Source organism: Candida parapsilosis, contig 005809, assembly GCF_000182765.1.
Source record: "Candida parapsilosis strain CDC317 annotated contig 005809".
Classification (NCBI taxonomy): Eukaryota; Fungi; Ascomycota; class Pichiomycetes; order Serinales; family Debaryomycetaceae; genus Lodderomyces; species Lodderomyces parapsilosis.
The window spans coordinates 2,516,954-2,533,276 of NW_023503281.1; the positions used below are offsets into that span (position 1 = coordinate 2,516,954).

General features: G+C 38.2%; 5 protein-coding genes across 5 annotated transcripts; 1 reads left to right on the forward strand and 4 right to left on the reverse strand. All coding sequences in view use genetic code 12, as the record gives it.

Annotated features, from left to right (window-relative positions):
• Nucleotides 1–994: 994 nt before the first annotated feature.
• Nucleotides 995–2,263, reverse strand: STP4 (Stp4p; the record flags this gene model as incomplete). Its single annotated transcript, XM_036810129.1, has 1 exon — nucleotides 995–2,263. One exon carries the CDS (start codon nucleotides 2,261–2,263, stop codon nucleotides 995–997), a length of 1,269 nt encoding a protein of 422 aa, XP_036666697.1.
• Nucleotides 2,264–6,203: 3,940 nt separating this feature from the next.
• On the reverse strand, nucleotides 6,204–7,217 carry FEN12 (fatty acid elongase; the record flags this gene model as incomplete). The annotated part of the gene is made up of 1 exon (XM_036810130.1): nucleotides 6,204–7,217. One exon carries the CDS (start codon nucleotides 7,215–7,217, stop codon nucleotides 6,204–6,206), a length of 1,014 nt encoding a protein of 337 aa, XP_036666698.1.
• Nucleotides 7,218–7,871: 654 nt separating this feature from the next.
• Nucleotides 7,872–12,194, reverse strand: ROM2 (Rho family guanine nucleotide exchange factor; the record flags this gene model as incomplete). Its single annotated transcript, XM_036810131.1, has 1 exon — nucleotides 7,872–12,194. One exon carries the CDS (start codon nucleotides 12,192–12,194, stop codon nucleotides 7,872–7,874), a length of 4,323 nt encoding a protein of 1,440 aa, XP_036666699.1.
• Nucleotides 12,195–14,439: 2,245 nt separating this feature from the next.
• HEM2 (porphobilinogen synthase) lies at nucleotides 14,440–15,465 on the forward strand (the record flags this gene model as incomplete). Its single annotated transcript, XM_036810132.1, has 1 exon — nucleotides 14,440–15,465. One exon carries the CDS (start codon nucleotides 14,440–14,442, stop codon nucleotides 15,463–15,465), a length of 1,026 nt encoding a protein of 341 aa, XP_036666700.1.
• A 73-nt stretch (nucleotides 15,466–15,538) lies between these two features.
• On the reverse strand, nucleotides 15,539–16,192 carry VPS20 (ESCRT-III subunit protein; the record flags this gene model as incomplete). The annotated part of the gene is made up of 1 exon (XM_036810133.1): nucleotides 15,539–16,192. One exon carries the CDS (start codon nucleotides 16,190–16,192, stop codon nucleotides 15,539–15,541), a length of 654 nt encoding a protein of 217 aa, XP_036666701.1.
• Between the last annotated feature and the right edge of the window lie 131 nt (nucleotides 16,193–16,323).

The window sequence follows — 16,323 nt, forward strand, 5'->3', positions numbered from 1 at the left end:
AAGATTAGTATATCCAACAAACAGCAATGTATGGATACATCAAGCAGGGTACGGGCACAATTGAGCTCACTCGTGTTTTAAGATCACTGAAATCTCAGGCGGGTGTGTTTTGCTTGGTTATCACCGTGCCACACCTTTTTTTTTAACCTCCTCCACGCTTAAACTCATCAGTGAATCAAAGCATACCAGAAACAAAGTTGAAAAGTGAAAAGAATCAAAGCATTTAAGATTGAAGTTTTGTTTTTATTGAAAAGTTGAAGTCCACAATAATTGAACGGAAGGAATTAGTTGTTTCGTAGAATCGGATTTGTTATTACCGGTCGAGATACAGAGCACCACCGTGTGCATTGTACATCCGCAACATCCCACTTTTTTTAATTTTTTGTGATCTTGGATGGAGAGAGAAAGGTATTGAGTTATTGTAAACAGTCGATTACATTAATTCCATTTGGGTAAAAGCCGAACTTCCGTTTGATCTCTTTTTGCTTTTAGAATTTTTTTTTCTTGTGGACCGGAGAACTACTAAAATTTGATAACTCCGATACCGAAAAAAAAAAATAAAAAAATAAAAAATAATAATCCTACATGAAGAATAATTCTGCTTATACAATGCAATTCGCACCGTTTTTTTTATTTTTTTTGGACCTAATTTTCAAAATTTTGCAACTCAAATTAAGGGATACAACAAAGAACATTGAAACCGACAACTCACAACTACACTTGCAAATCTACTCTACGCTTTGCATAAACCTCTTCATAGGTAATCCAGTCTTCTTTTTTCTTTTTATTTCCACTCTATATAAAAAACCCTTTTAATAAATTCTAAAATACAAAAATAAAATCCAACCAAAACCAAGATCAAAACCAAAACGTATCATCATACAACACATACATCATACGAAACGTATCGTCATACAAAACATACATCATCATCATCATCATCATCATCATATCATAAACATCCGTGGTCATAACGTCCTCTTTTTTTCCCCATCTAATCTCTCTTTGTTTTGTTTACTGCATATGGGCACGAATCAGTTTCAATATGATTATGAATCCAATCATCAACATTTTCAAACTCTTTCAAACACATGCGACATTTACCAGCAACTTTGTTTCTTTGATCCTTTTTGGTTCCATGGGGGTATTGGAAATGAATTGCCTTCAAGTGGTTCTTGAATGTATCACAACGAGAAAAGATTCCTGTGCTATGACAACAACTATCATGGCTACTAGCAACTGCTGATGAAAATCTCAAGTCATCACCATCATTACTATCAGTAATGGTGGATGATGATATTGTCTTGAATGGACATTTGAATTGACCTTTATCAGATCCAATTTCCTTCCAGTGACATTTGGTGTGACGAAACAAGTCATTGGGCCTAGCAAATCCACGTTGACAGTATTCACAAATATGTGGACGATTGGTTGGTTTCAAATGTGTTGATTTGTGTGTTGCCAAATTGGAGAAATACAATTTGCATTCTGGACATTGTCTCTTTTTACGAGGTTTCCAATTCTTTTTCGATTGTGTTGGTGAGGACGAGGAACCATCGTGGTCAGTAGTATACTCTTCATGGTCAGAAGCAGATGGCGAACGCAGGTGAAGGAGAACTGTAGGTGGCTGCTCTTGTTGTTGAGACTTTGATGATGCGGTCATTGTAGCAAGTGGAGCAAGGGGAAATGGAGATGCTAACGGCGTATGAGTATAGTTGTATGTGGAAGAAGAACATGAAGAAGATGCTGATGGGACTTGACTTGATAATGGCACTGGTGGCACAGACAGGGTGTCGCTTGAGTAACTGTAACATGTGGATGAAGCACGATTAGACTCAATGGTGATATCACTTTTAGGTATCAACAATGGGGGTGATCTGATGTTAGATGATCTATTGACGTGCACTTCTTCTTCACAATGGGGGAAAGTTGGGATGTTCAACGAGTGAATCGATGGCAAAACAACTGCTGAATGGGTTGGTAAATGATTTGAATTTGGTACAACCGTTGGACTGGGTGAGCGTAAGGGGCTCGTCGGACGCAGGTGTTGCTGTTGTTGTTGCTGTTGTTGGTAGTAAGCCTGTTGTTGTACTTGTTGAGGCTGTGGCAGGAGTGAATATTGCAGCAAGGATGATTTCGTCATGTTGTTATTGTGTATCAATGTTGTTGCGCCAGTATTGTTGTTGTAATTGTTGTAGTTGCAATTGTAGTTGTAATTGTAAGCTGTTGGAGAACTATGAAGTGGCTGAAGTGTGGTCAACATAATAAGGTATATGGTTTAGTTTCTGAGGCTATAGTGTTGAAGATTTGGGCGTTTTCTTTACTAAACTGTGATACTTTTCACCTGCTAAGATACATGTAAATGGTGTACTAGTTATATCCAATGATGAAATCAAATATCAACGTGAATAATCTCTCTCCACATAGAATAGAAAGAAATTGGAATCTATACTCCATTTATATAAGAATGTGTTTATTAGTTCGTATACTATATACTCCTTTTTTGTACAACTTACATAATTTCACACTTATCCCACCATCATTTAGTAAAAAATCGGTCATAAAGCTTTTCTTAAGTCTTGACTGTCTATCTAATCATTTTGTGATACTTTTGAAAATAGGGGCTGTAGCATTTTCTTTATTCTTGTTATTTTTTTTATATTTTTTTCTTCAATGTTTAAAATTTTGCTCTCTCTTTATTTTTAACAGCCGAACTTTTTTCATCTTCTTGCATTCCTTCATATTCCGCATTATCCACAAAACATATTATTTAACTCATACCACATCTTTATGTATCATCATCATACAAGTAAGACAATTGCCGTAATTTTAGTCCATTAATCATCAACTTCTTAGTGTAAAGTAAGCATGTAGGATCGCAAAAGTAGAATCAGAAAGAAAAAAAAAGTTTCGGGAACAAAAGACTCAACTTTTTACCTCCGTGAAATTTTCCATCAATCCTTTATCCGGATCAGCCTTGTGTGTGGTGTTGCACAAAGAAGATAGAAGCCTAGAACTTCTTCTTCTTGCTCAAACCCTACTTGGTTTTGTATTCCCGTATATGGTTGCTGTCATATTACTACTACAGTGTGATGGCACGGAAGAGGTTACTTTACTCTCTGTTTCAAATAGGAGACTGGGTTTTGATGAGTGAATGACTTTACTTCCTTCCGTCGACCTTTTATGCATATTAGAAACCCACAAAACAAAAAGAGGTGATTCCCCATTATGCAGAATGGATATAACACTGTCATGATCCGGTTCTACAACCATTGCATCTTCAAGCGATTTGACATAAGTCGCATTGTCTGGTTCTGGTTCTGGTTCTCATATCCCACACAATCATGTTTCCGAATTAAAGCTTGCCGTTTTTTCGTCCTTTATTTAATTTTTTTTTTTTTTTATTTTCTCTTTTTTGGCCTTTAATTTTGTCCGTCCGGATTTACATATAATAACTCACTTGTTGCATTGGTTTACCCCCAAGAGTATCCCGTCACTTCTCGGAAAGAAAGAGGGCATGTGTCGTCCTCTAGTGAGGTAGGCATGAGCAAGAGTTGTGCTTCATTGTCAAATGTTTTGAATATGTTTGAGTTCAATCTTTTAGGCTATTTTTACCTGTTGTCGGACGTAAACACTTCATTCTCTTGTGTCGTCTTTGTTCCTTTTAAGTCCGTTTCAGCCGTGTTTCCGACACCCTTCCACCATTTCATTCCATTATTGACCAATTCTCAATTTTTTTTCTTGTCCTTTGCTTGCTTTATTCTGTCTAATTTCACAATTCAAGGATATGTATGAAAAAGGTCAACCACAGAGAACGGGGAGTTGCCGTCACATAAGGCAGTGAAATGTAGTCTCTTTACCCATTCGCTTCATTTGTTCTGCTACCGTTGGATTCTTTTCACAATTTATCTCCGAGCCATTAAAACAAGCGAGAGAGAGGTAGAAACAGGAAGCTAAAATCAACACTAAGACATTGTGCATACACTACAATTCGATAAAGCCTCATCTTTCAAAGTTTAAACTCAGCGGCACAAATGCATTCAGTGCACACAGCTTAGTGGGTACTGCATAATACAATAAATACATGACACGCAACTTTCTTTCTAAACACGGACAATTCGGATACGGCTAAAACATAAACCAACAAAAAAGATAGGAGACAGAGACCGATTTTTTTTTTTTTTTCAGTTTTTCGATGTTGTTTATACGAGATGACTTATTTTCTTCCTATTTGATCAAAAGTTCTATAGCATAACAACTAGTAATTGAGGTACTTTACTCATCTGGAGCATGTTGAACGTTATCGCACTTGAAACTATTCCATCTAGTTACTTTTGGTGCCTCTCTTCTTCATGGCAATCAGTTACGTAATGTCGCATCTTTATTTTCTTTTGGCTTGGGAAACGGCTGTTCAAATTATTTTTTATTTTTTATTTTATTTTTATTGCCGATTTAACACTTAAAAGATTTAACCAGATCAAATTTGGAAAATCAGATTAGAAAACAATTCAAATATGCACTCAAAAATAGTCAACACTTTTTAGGGGTTTGTATATTTGGTTTTACTCCCACGCCTTCCGGAACTTAGTATTTGCAATTCGCGGTTTACTGTGTAGTGTCTTTCTCTACATTACTCCTATTTATTTATTTATTTTGGTTTTGTTGAGTTATCATTTTCGCGTCTATTCCGACAAGCGATTTGGCCGACGAATGCAGTGGTGACATATCCCTTTACACTTTTTTTGAAGCTCTTTCGTTAATGGAAGGACAGCGACCATCATTGTGGCATTGTTACATAAGTCGTGAAATAGGGGTCGCCAAGATTGCAAAACAAAGACAAAGAACCAGAAATTATTCTTTCGATGCTAACTTTATTTTTAGCCTCGATAAAGTATCTCTTGTGTTCATATATTGGACAAGAAAATGTCAAATGGTGAAACTTTCTTTGCTGGTTCAACTCAACTCCAACTCAGCTCAACTGCGCCTACTTCTACTCTTCCCCTCTAGGCCTCATGTCATGCAGAGCCAAAAGCGACGATGAGAGAAGCCTACGTACGCAAAAGAATAACTTTTTGTGTGAGTTTGGGAAACTCTGAAGAGAGAGAGGCGTTGAAGAACATGATGATGGTGCAAATGACGAAGTGATTTTTGAATTTATACGTATTGCTGCAAATTACTACTACCTCAGTAAACACTCCCAACTCAAACGTCATAAGCTGGACTTGCCGAAAACATCAGCATAGTTCATTATCGACTGTGATTTTGATTGTACTGCCGAAACAGTCGCGTGAGACTTTGTTTTATTTTTTTTCTGGCACTTTAAAGGGGGAGCGCATGGCTGTGGACATCGGAGAAAAGAAATCGGTCGTGAAACGACCTGCACAAAAAAAACCGCGTAGATGTTTACAAACCAATTCGAATGACCGTGCCATTACCGTCATGAGGTTTGCGTAAGCCTGTAAGGTAAATTTTCGTGGTATCAGGGAATCAAGGAGGTTTAGAGGTCAAAGTGAAAGGAAAACTCGGGTGATCAATTAAGGTGCTAAAAAGTTTATCTCCGAACGTAATAGCCGTGTGTATTCTTATTCGTATAGCATTTCCGGAACCGATTCTTTACAAACTCCGTATCTTTGCCCCATATAATTAATTCGGATTGATTGAAGGAATACGGTTAAGTCCGACAACACGCGGGGTTTAGACTTTGTTGGTGTAGCGACAGATTTGTCGCACTCTTTTGATCTTTTTAAACTATTTCGGCCCATTTTGGAGTCTCCGTGTTCCGTGTTCCGTGTTTTGTCGACGAAGCCTTTCTATTTCGCAATCGAATATATTTCACCTCTTGAGGCGCCAAAAGAGCCTTACTTGAATAGTATAGGGGGTCGAATCACCTGTACGTAATGTGGTTCAAGCGGTGAGAGTATTGCAATGAAGGGATTCCAAAATGAATATTTCGCATCAATTTCATGGCAAAATCTTTTATTTATGAACCATGAACCCAGGGAGCCTTCAAGATTTTCGCACGTCTACTATTCTATCTCCATCGTATTCAAAGTCAACTTATTATTAAAGAAATTATCTATCTACTATTACTGTAAAAAAAATTGTCTAACGTGTACGTAATAATCCGAATGTGACATGGTTTGGTGATGTCTTTTAACAACAAAGTGAATGCCTCCACTCTCCACATCACTCCTCCCCCCCGCTTAAGCTTTTCTTGATTTAACCTTCTTGGAACCTGTGTCAACACCAGAACTAGTACCACTGGCAGCCTTTTCAGCGGCACTGGCAACTTCTTCAGCCTTGACTGGCTTTTTACCACCTTTGCTCTTGTATACCTTAATGTAGAAACTGATAAACAACACCAAATATGACGACAAAATTAAGTATCCATAAGCTGCTGCCAATTCACTTCCATGACAATTTCCCATATGAGGCAAGCTTGGGAAATAAGCAAATGCATAATGGGTATAAGTGGCAAAATAAACAAAACCTAAATCAAGAATAAATTGGATAATTTGGAATCTGGTGACCCATTCTTTCCACCAAACCCTAATGCCTCTGGCACTAAGGAAATAGTACCAATACATGACCACATGTACTGCCAAGTTCAAAGTAATTGGAACCCATTCAACTGAAGTGTACCCGGTTAATTGAGTATAACACAACAATGCAGTAGCCCCATGATGATAAGTGTGCAAAAACAACAACTTTTTCTTTTTCAACACCAAAAACACAGTGTCAATCAATTCCAAAAATTTCGTCAAGTAATTCAAATAATACAATGTAACCAATTTCTGAGTGAATGCACCTTTATCACAAATGGCATAAAATAATCCATGATGATACAACATGGGAACCAATTGCTCAATACACAACAACAACAAACTTAATGATAGCAAAGTCAACACAATATTATGCAACTGAAACAAAAAATTCAATTTCAAAGCTGGTAATTTAAACTTGTTGATAACTTCTCTTCCACCAAATATAACAATATAATAAACGATAATTATACTAATGGCATGAAACCCATTGGCTAAAAACGTCTGGTGGTAAACAAACTCAAAATCATCAGCGGGGTATCCAATGACCAGTTCAAATACTTTGTTGAAAATGGGCCACAAGTAAATACCAAACGGGCGTTCAATCGATGGCACACCAATTTGAATCAAATCTTGCGATGCTGACGCCTTATCTGTAAAAATCGATCCTGACATGACTACTCTCAAGGGTTATTGAAGTAAGCTTCCTTTTCTATGAGTGAATAGGTGATTCTATGCGAAGTGATGAAACTGAACTCCAATCAACTGTTTCTCAGTAACAATCTTTCCAAGCTGGTCACGTTGGTTGTTGAAGAAAAACAAAAAAAAAAAATTTCATTCTTTGAAAAATTGCGAAAAATGTCAAAACAAGAAAAAAACAACCCGAGGTTAGAAACTTTTCAAAGGCGTTGGCAAATCGCTATATGTATGTTTGATGTTGATGCCATAATCGAATTGAAAACCTCTAAACGATTTGATCCAATTTAAAAAACTCACACCGCCAGTCACTTCATTCTAATCAGCTCCCCTCTTTTCCAATTGTTGGGGCTTTCGTATAGGAGGAGAAATGAACGCGACTCCCACTCTCTCATGTTTTGACCGCTACTGCATATAAAAAAGTCGGCTTAGAAGCTCACTCGGGTACAGCAAGAATTAATTCGCGCGTTTTATTTTGCAACCTTTTTCACGTCACAATCAACTCTACAATAAACCTTATTTCTCTACACACGGCGTCAATCTTGTACAATTTATAATAATTATATACTACCTGTAAAAACCTAAACTCTTTTTCTGTCATCCATCATTATTTTTCTCCCCATCATATATATACTAATTTGGTGATTTTGGCTTCAAGTTCAAGAAATCAATCGAGATGATAATATCGTATCCTTTCTCTTCACAAGCAAACATTGCCTCATGCTCATTCGAATGCAAAAATCGAATATTTTCCCCCACCAATGCGCGAACAAGATTTGTTGTATGTAAATCTCTGATTTCAATAAACCCTGGTTCAAATGATAACAAATAAGGAAAGAATAATGCCACATTTTGTGGTGTGCCTTCCCAAAATATACCCCAGTCATGATTTGTTCTCCAACCATTCTTGTTGATCAAAAACACAAATTCAGAATAACAAAGCAAGAAATCTTTACCTAAACGGTGAATGGCCAATGGAGTAACTGACTCTCGTTGAGTTGCAAAATCCAATGATGGATCAGCTTCATCCAAAATGGGTTCCTTGTTACCCGATTGAAGTGATAAAATTTCAAATCCCTTTGTACACCCAATACATAATTTACTCTTCATGTACGATATGGAAATTGGATCAGATGTGAATGGTATCTCTTGAATTTCAATTTTGTTTTTATTACGATTCTTTTGTTTCGGGTCAAATGGATTAATTGGTTCAAATATGCAAATGGAGTGTTGTGAACCAGTTTTGGCACCAATGATTAATAATCTTCCATCGCAAACACCAAACTTGAAGAATGAAATATGCGTCATAATCAATTTGCCCAGCTTGGTATTTTTAACATGATCCAAGGAATCAGTACACGTAAGATCAAACTCATACAATGCTTTGTCACTCAACACCAACAATTTGGAATATTCTACCAATACTTCAATCTGAGTAACATATGGTTTGGAAATAACCAATGTAGGATCGGAACAAATTTTCTCATTTGATGTAGCACTAATCGAGCGCACAGTACTCACCCATACACCTGAATCAGTACCATACAACAATTTCTTACCACCATAACATGGCACAGCACAATTAATCTTATTGTTACCCGTGAATCTTCTTGTTTCATATTTACTCATGGAAAACAAATCATTGGCATCAATGAGCTTTCTTTGCTGTTGAGCAATCTGTTGCAATACTTGACTTTGTATGGTCAGGTCTTCAGCAAATAATGAAGCATGTACTTGATTTCTTCCCAATCCAAGAAAATTTAGTTGAAACTTGTTGGTGTTGTTTGAAGACAATGTGTTTCCAATATAGTTGCTGCTCTCGGTCCTTTGATTTTTCAAATTTGTGTCGGAAACAAGTGACACGTTGTACCTGAAATTCATCAATGTTCTACTCGTTGGTACTTCAAACCCACTATTTACAAACAACAATGGCAATAATATTGGTTTCTCGAAAACCTTGTGTTGTTCGCGTTTGTTCTGAATCTTGTGCTTGACCAACAACAATGCATGCTCAAACAAGTACAAATCAATTTTTTCATTGTCTCGTTTCCGGTTTAATGTGACTTGATACAAGATACGATTATTGTAAGACAATTTGAAATTAAACTTGTTTTCCAACGTTTGCTTACCCAAAAGTCTATGCAACACCATAATCTTGTGCCGATCAGTGCTTTCACCTGTTTGCACATTAATCTTGACCAAAAGTGCCTCGATCTCCTCTTTTGCTTTCACAAGATACTTGTAATCGGGACTCTCTGGTTTGGTATGTTTCAAAATACCAGCCAATAACAACTGGTATCTTGCTGGTCTTTGCACACCTTTGATTAAAAACGATGACAAATCCTGTCTTCTCGACTCTGGTTTCTTTTCAATGGCATCAAGAAATCGTGCATATTTAACATTGACCTGTTGCTGACGTTCATGTTCAAAAGTCGCAAACACTTTGTTACCGGAATATCGAATAAATGGTTCAAAGCCGCCGACATGATCCAAAAATACATCACCAATGGTTTCAACAACTGGTTTCTGTTGCTGTTGTCTCTTCGTCAACGCTTCACTAAAACCCTTTCCCAATCTCAATAAATCACCAACACCACCAAATACAGTCTGAATGAAAATTTCGCGCTGGTGTTCAGGAATTATATTATTGGCCGGATTTCTCAATGGCATAATGTAAAAATCAGTCATAAACTCTAAGTCTTTCACGTAATCGCGTTCCGTATAAATGAACTCATAAATCAATTCTTGTCGAGTTTTCTCATGCTTATCAAGCTTATCCAACACCGATTGAGGTACAGTCTTGTGCCACAAGGTCTCGTTCTCTTCCTGATCGTGCAAGGATAGCCTAGAGACTGCTCGCTTCAACCCTCCTTGAGGTTTCATGTTAAGTCTAGCTTGCTGTTCTAATCTCCTCGGACATGCAATACTATAACAAAGATGGTTCCGGCTACAAGTTGGTGAATAGCAATCAGTCAATATTGTAAAGACACCATTAACGCCGGTTTGTTGAGATGCAGTGAGCTTCTTTCCAGCACCAGAGGCATGGTTGCTCCCGCTTAACCTGTTATTAACCAGTGGACCCGAGTTCATGTACTCAGCCGATGATGGTTGACTAACATGCTGTGGAAGTTGTTGTGTCAAAAAATTATCATGAATAGCTTGTTGCAATTGAAGGCTATCACTAAATGAGCCATGCTTTGATGGTGCATTGCTATTATTGCCATTGCTGATTGATCCATCCTCATTGTAGAAGTCGACATCATTATAAACATGCGAAAATGCATACACCTCATGAACTGAATCCCGCAAACGATGATTATAAGTGACATCATGAAAAAACTTTTGTGCATCCAAAGTCCTCCCCAAGAGAAGAGCCAAATTTCGATCATTTGTTCTAATGATTCGGCATAATATATCAACAGCCATTTTCCCAGTAAAAGTATCATGATACTCCAATCCGTCTTTTGTGTTGATAGTTAAGATTATAGCCTCTTTAAACACTTTTGCAACTTCCGATAAAATTGCAGGATACACCACCGCTTTAGGACCTGTATGAACTGGAACCATAGTCTTTGAGCTCGCATTACTAGCTCGATCGGCTTTACCTAATGATGATGACGAATTAAACTTTTTTGTTGATAATGACGATGAGAATTTACTAATGGAACTGAACGAACGTGATTTGGAAGATAAGGAAAAAATGTGGTGCAACGATGTTGAAGAGCCACCTTTATCACCAGACAAGGGACGCGAATTCGTCAATTGATCGTGTTGGTGGTGGTGGTGGTGGTGATGATTATGTTGCTGATTATGTTGTAGTTGCTGCGCACTTTTGAATCTTGAAGAGCTAGATGATAATGACTTTGTTCGTGCGTCTTGATTCAATTGACGCGGTGGATACTGCAGGTGTGGAGATGATACGATTCTTCTATTGTCGACATTGTTAAGTACCTGATCAGTTTGAATTGGAGGTAAGTTTGTCGATGGTGCCTTTCGAACCTTGTGGACTGGTGTAAACTGTTCTGTCTGCTCATGAATTGTAGGATGAAGTGGTGGATATCCTTGTAGTTGTTGATTGTCAGTCGGGTAGGGAACATTTGTACTTCCTTTCGAATTTCCTTGCGATTGAAAGTTACCTTCGTATGTCAACGACAGAGCCGATCTGTTTGAAAGAGACGCATATTGGCTATTTTGACGTGTCAGTTCACCAGGCACGGGTGGACCATATACATTGAGAGGAGCGCCACCTGTCATCTGGTCGAAATTCTGATTATAACTTTGGTTACCATTACCTTGCCCCAGAATATAAGGTTGAGGATGCATGGCCAGCTGATCATTTTGAGGTGGATTGGAAAGCACTGGACCACCACCACTACCATATGGATCTAACGTTGATCTTTGTCCGTCTCGTACATTCCATGATTCATGTCTTCGCATAGGTTCTAGCGGCGGGTAGTTTTGGTTGGACGGTAAGCTTGAGCCGCCAGATGATGCCCCTGTGCTGTAGTATGGAGCTGTTACTGCTGCTGCTCCTCCTTTGTTTTGATTAATTGCCGAATATGAATAAGACCTTGATTGTTGGTATTGCTGATGCGGATCGCGTTTTTGTGGCGACTGGCGAAGTGAACCACCAGGAACTGATTGAAAATCCGGTGTACTCTGATTTGGGTACTGCTGATGAGTATGCGTATGAGATGGATGTTGACTGGATTTGTGTGGTGAATTGTGCAAATTTAGTTGCTGCTGTTGTTGTTGTTGCTGTTGTTGGTACGGGAAAGGAGGCTGATGTGCACCGTGTCTTTTCTGAGGACTCTGACTCGACAGATGATGGTACTGTGGCTGTAATTGCGGCTCCGTTTCCACTTGGTTACTGTAATCATTGTGGTTATGATCCTCCTGCTGGTTCATAAACGCTTGTGGCACTAAGTGTGCGGGTAAATTGACGGCATTTACCATTGTTCTAATGTTTGCGAAGTGTGAGAATCAATGTATGATTAAAACGATGGCAGAGGGAGGCGTGCGATTGGTGATGTAGCCCAGTGGTGAGTAAAAACTACGATTTAGATGATGTGTTATTCGTAGTATTGAAATGTGTGTTGCCTGTGCTCTGTCTGCGTGTGAGTGTGAGTATCCTCTGTTGGAATGTTTTCTTTTTTTTTTTTTCTTCTTAACTGCTTGTGTATGTCTCTGTCAGTTTTTTTTTTTTTTTGTTTTCTTTCGAATTTTACAATACAATTACACTGTTCCAATCGTAAAAAGGGTATTGCATGGATTACACCAACAGTGTAGACGCTCTTTATTGTTTTCTATCTACAATTCTATTAGAGAGACTGTAGCTACTGCTAGAAGTGGTAGCCGTCCTTTTTGTTTTAATTTGATCATCGCTCCTACAAAACTTATTTACTTTGTGCCAGCTAATTCAAATGAAGCAACTGGATTTACATTGCTGTGTTTGGATTGCTGACTCATTGAAAATACCTGAATGTTCCCTTTACCTGTCTAAACAAGCTGGTTGACAGACTTGTTCACACGACGAATGTGATGAAGCTCTTGCAGCTAACTTAGTGTGTGCAGATTGAAAGACGCAACACAGAATTTTTCTATTTTTGTACTACTCACTTGATTCAGCCAAGTGGATTGGGGAATCAACAAACAAACCCTTGCGACATTCTGACCTAATTTAATAAGCGCCTGTCCCGTGTTAGTTGAGTATTTAGTGCAATGGAATAGAATAATGGTCCCCATGGATCGAGAAGTGCATGCCCATTCAAAAAAGGGAATAGAATGTATCATGCACCTCAAGCACATTCTTGAGCTATGAGTGAGTCACGAGCACAATTTTGGAGCCATTGATCATTTTTTATTGACATTGCAGTTTCTCGACAATGCAGTGCTTATACTTGAAATGTCATTGAACAGTACAGTTAGATAATGTCATTCATTTGTTACTCGAAAAGGTGATTTTGCAATGAAGTCACTTTCTCTTCTAAGAACTCGCCCCTTTCAGAAACAAGCCCAGGTGGAGTAAGGCAATTTCAGTCACTACATTCTCCACCGCCTTTTCCCACAAGCGATCATTATGGTTAATGAGTGGTGCCAAAGCATTATACTTCGGTATTTCACTTGTACGTGATTACAAGTAGCACAAAAAACATTTATGATTCTTGTCTGTTCTAGGCTCTCTCTCTAAGGCGGTCAAATTGGTCATTTTTTTTCTCTTTTCTCTTTTTAACCGATTTTAGTTCTTCTGCTTTTGTAACTTGAAGTTGCAAAAAAAAAAAAAGGAAAGGAAACCAAAACCACCAAATTGAAATTGTACTGAACTTTGAGTGTGGTGGAGGGTACTCGAAGATTAAAATTATATATTTTTATATGTGGGAGGGGAAGTGAGAAAAGTGAGAGCAAGACCAGGTAAAATTATTTTACCTATGTGCGAGAGATTTACTATTGACAACTCACGTGATATCCCCAAAATGTCAAAACCTTACACAAATGAATCAAGCTCTTTAGTCAATTTCATCTATTAACTCCGAGTGACGTAATGCAACATAAAGAACACTGATACTGTCAAATACTACCGGGAACCCGTCATTAGGGATAGCCGAAACGACCCCATGCACATGGTCCAGTGCGAAGAGGATGTTATTAGCCCACCGTCTTAAGTTTTGATTTCTTGTCGAGATTCGGTGATGGCGGAGAGTTTCAATTTTATCTTGATGTACTCGCTACCGTATTGGCCAAAGTGAAAACGTTTAGGTTTGAGAAGGCTTCTAAACCAAACGCCAGACACCCTTGTAGTTGGCCGAGATGACATACAATGGTTTCACTGAGAGGAACAGGTACTCTGCTTACATATCCACCTATCCACAGCGTTGACAGCACGAAAATATCGATAGCGTCCGGTCTAAAGCATCACCTCCCAAAAACCGTTGGCAGGGCCATATCCTTGTTGAGGATACTTTTTACATTCCCTTCTGACTTTGGTGAACTGTCTCTTTTGGATACTCATAAAGTTTCGCTCAGTTTTACTCAAAAGCGGAAAAATGTGCGCAAGGTTCAAAATCAAAAAGACAAAAGAAAATGATGACAAAAAGTCGATTGGATCGAGATTTTCTTATTTTTCAGCCGTTAAGTCCAACTGATCAGAACCACCAACTCACACATACATCCCTCATCAACACACACCACTTCCTTACACATCATGGTTCATAAAGCAGAGTTTCTTGAGACAACAGAGTACTCTGTCAAATCCGTGCTACAAGGTGGATATAACCATCCATTATCACGCGAATGGCAGCAAGAACGACAACTTACCAAAAATATGTTCATTTTTCCACTTTTCGTCACTGATGATCCCGATGAAGAAAGTGAAATTCCATCCTTACCTAATATTAAGCGGTATGGCGTGAACAAATTAATACCTTATGTTGGATCATTGGTAGAAAAGGGATTAAGAGCAGTCATATTGTTTGGTGTTCCTTTGAAACCCGGTGTAAAAGATGAATTTGGTACTGCAGCAGATGATCCAGAAGGACCAGTCATTACTAGTATCAAGTTGTTGAAAGAGAATTTCCCTGACTTGTTCATTATGTGTGATGTTTGCCTATGTGAATATACTAGCCATGGACATTGTGGAATTCTAAATGATGACGGATCATTGAAACCTGAACCTTCAGTTAAACGTATTGCCGCCGTTGCGGTCAATTATGCCAAAGCTGGAGCAAATTGTGTTGCCCCATCAGATATGATGGATGGTAGAATCAAAGATATCAAAATGGGATTGATCAAAGCAGGTTTAGCAAACAAGTGTCTTGTAATGTCATATGCAGCAAAATTCTCGGGCAATTTATATGGTCCATTTAGAGATGCTGCTGGAAGTGCACCAAGCCATGGTGATAGAAAAGCGTATCAATTACCACCAGCAGGGTCAGGATTGGCAAGAAGGGCATTGTTGAGAGATATGGAGGAAGGCGCTGATGCCGTTATTGTTAAGCCATCAACTTTCTATTTGGATATTATAAGTGATGCCAGTAGAGTTTGCCGTGATTATCCAATTTGTGCGTACCATGTTAGTGGCGAATATGCCATGTTGCACGCTGCTGCCGAAAAGGGAATTGTTGATTTGAAAGGGATTGCATTCGAGGCTCATCAAGGGTTTTTGAGAGCTGGTGCAAGATTAATTATAAGTTACTTTACACCTGAATTTTTGGAATGGTTACAAGTGTAGATAGACGAGGAATTATATATTATGAATTACTGTATAAAGACAAGGCTGTAAATATACAACAAAACCTTGAAGTTCACGATGCAATTGGTTCGTTCACTCTTTGCTCCGATACTTTCTTTTTATCTTCTTTTTGATCTTCTAAAGTTGTTGGTACTTCAGGCAATATACGATCAGTTGGTGCATCCGGTAATGCAACATCTTCTTTCTTCGTCTTGTCACTCTCCTTATGTATCTCTCGATCCAACTTGGCAAACTCTTGCTCGATTGCATCTTCATCAACGCGACTCAACCCTGATCCCAACCCCAAAGTTTGACTAATTTCTTCCTCCTTCAATTTCTCTTCTTCTAGATCATCCATTATCTTATCAATTTTCTCAACATTCATCTCATTATTTAACTGCTTCAATACTTGATTTCCTTGTTGTAACCCATACATTACATCTTTTTCAATCAACTTAAATTCAATGGTACCAATTAACTTTTCTAGATTATCCAACTGTTCAAATGTCTTGTTTATTGTGGATTCTTGATTCTTCTTACATCGTAGGTAGAATTTAGCTCGTTGTGGCTGATTGTTAGCTATTGCCTTTTTGGCCAATGCGGTTTGCTTATTACAGATGATGGTTAGTTTTCGTTGGTGTTGTTTTATTTTGTCACGTTGTTGTTTGAGTTGAAATATAGCTCGATCTTGCTCGGTTATCTTGGGTGTACTCGGTTGGTTACCCATGGTAGTCGTGGATGGAATCGTGGTGTAGGATCAACAAAAATACCAATTTTCTTTCTTATTTTTTCTTCAGTACTCAGCTCTTATCAATCCTACGCAATTACAAAATAAGATTCGTAAATAAAATCCATTGA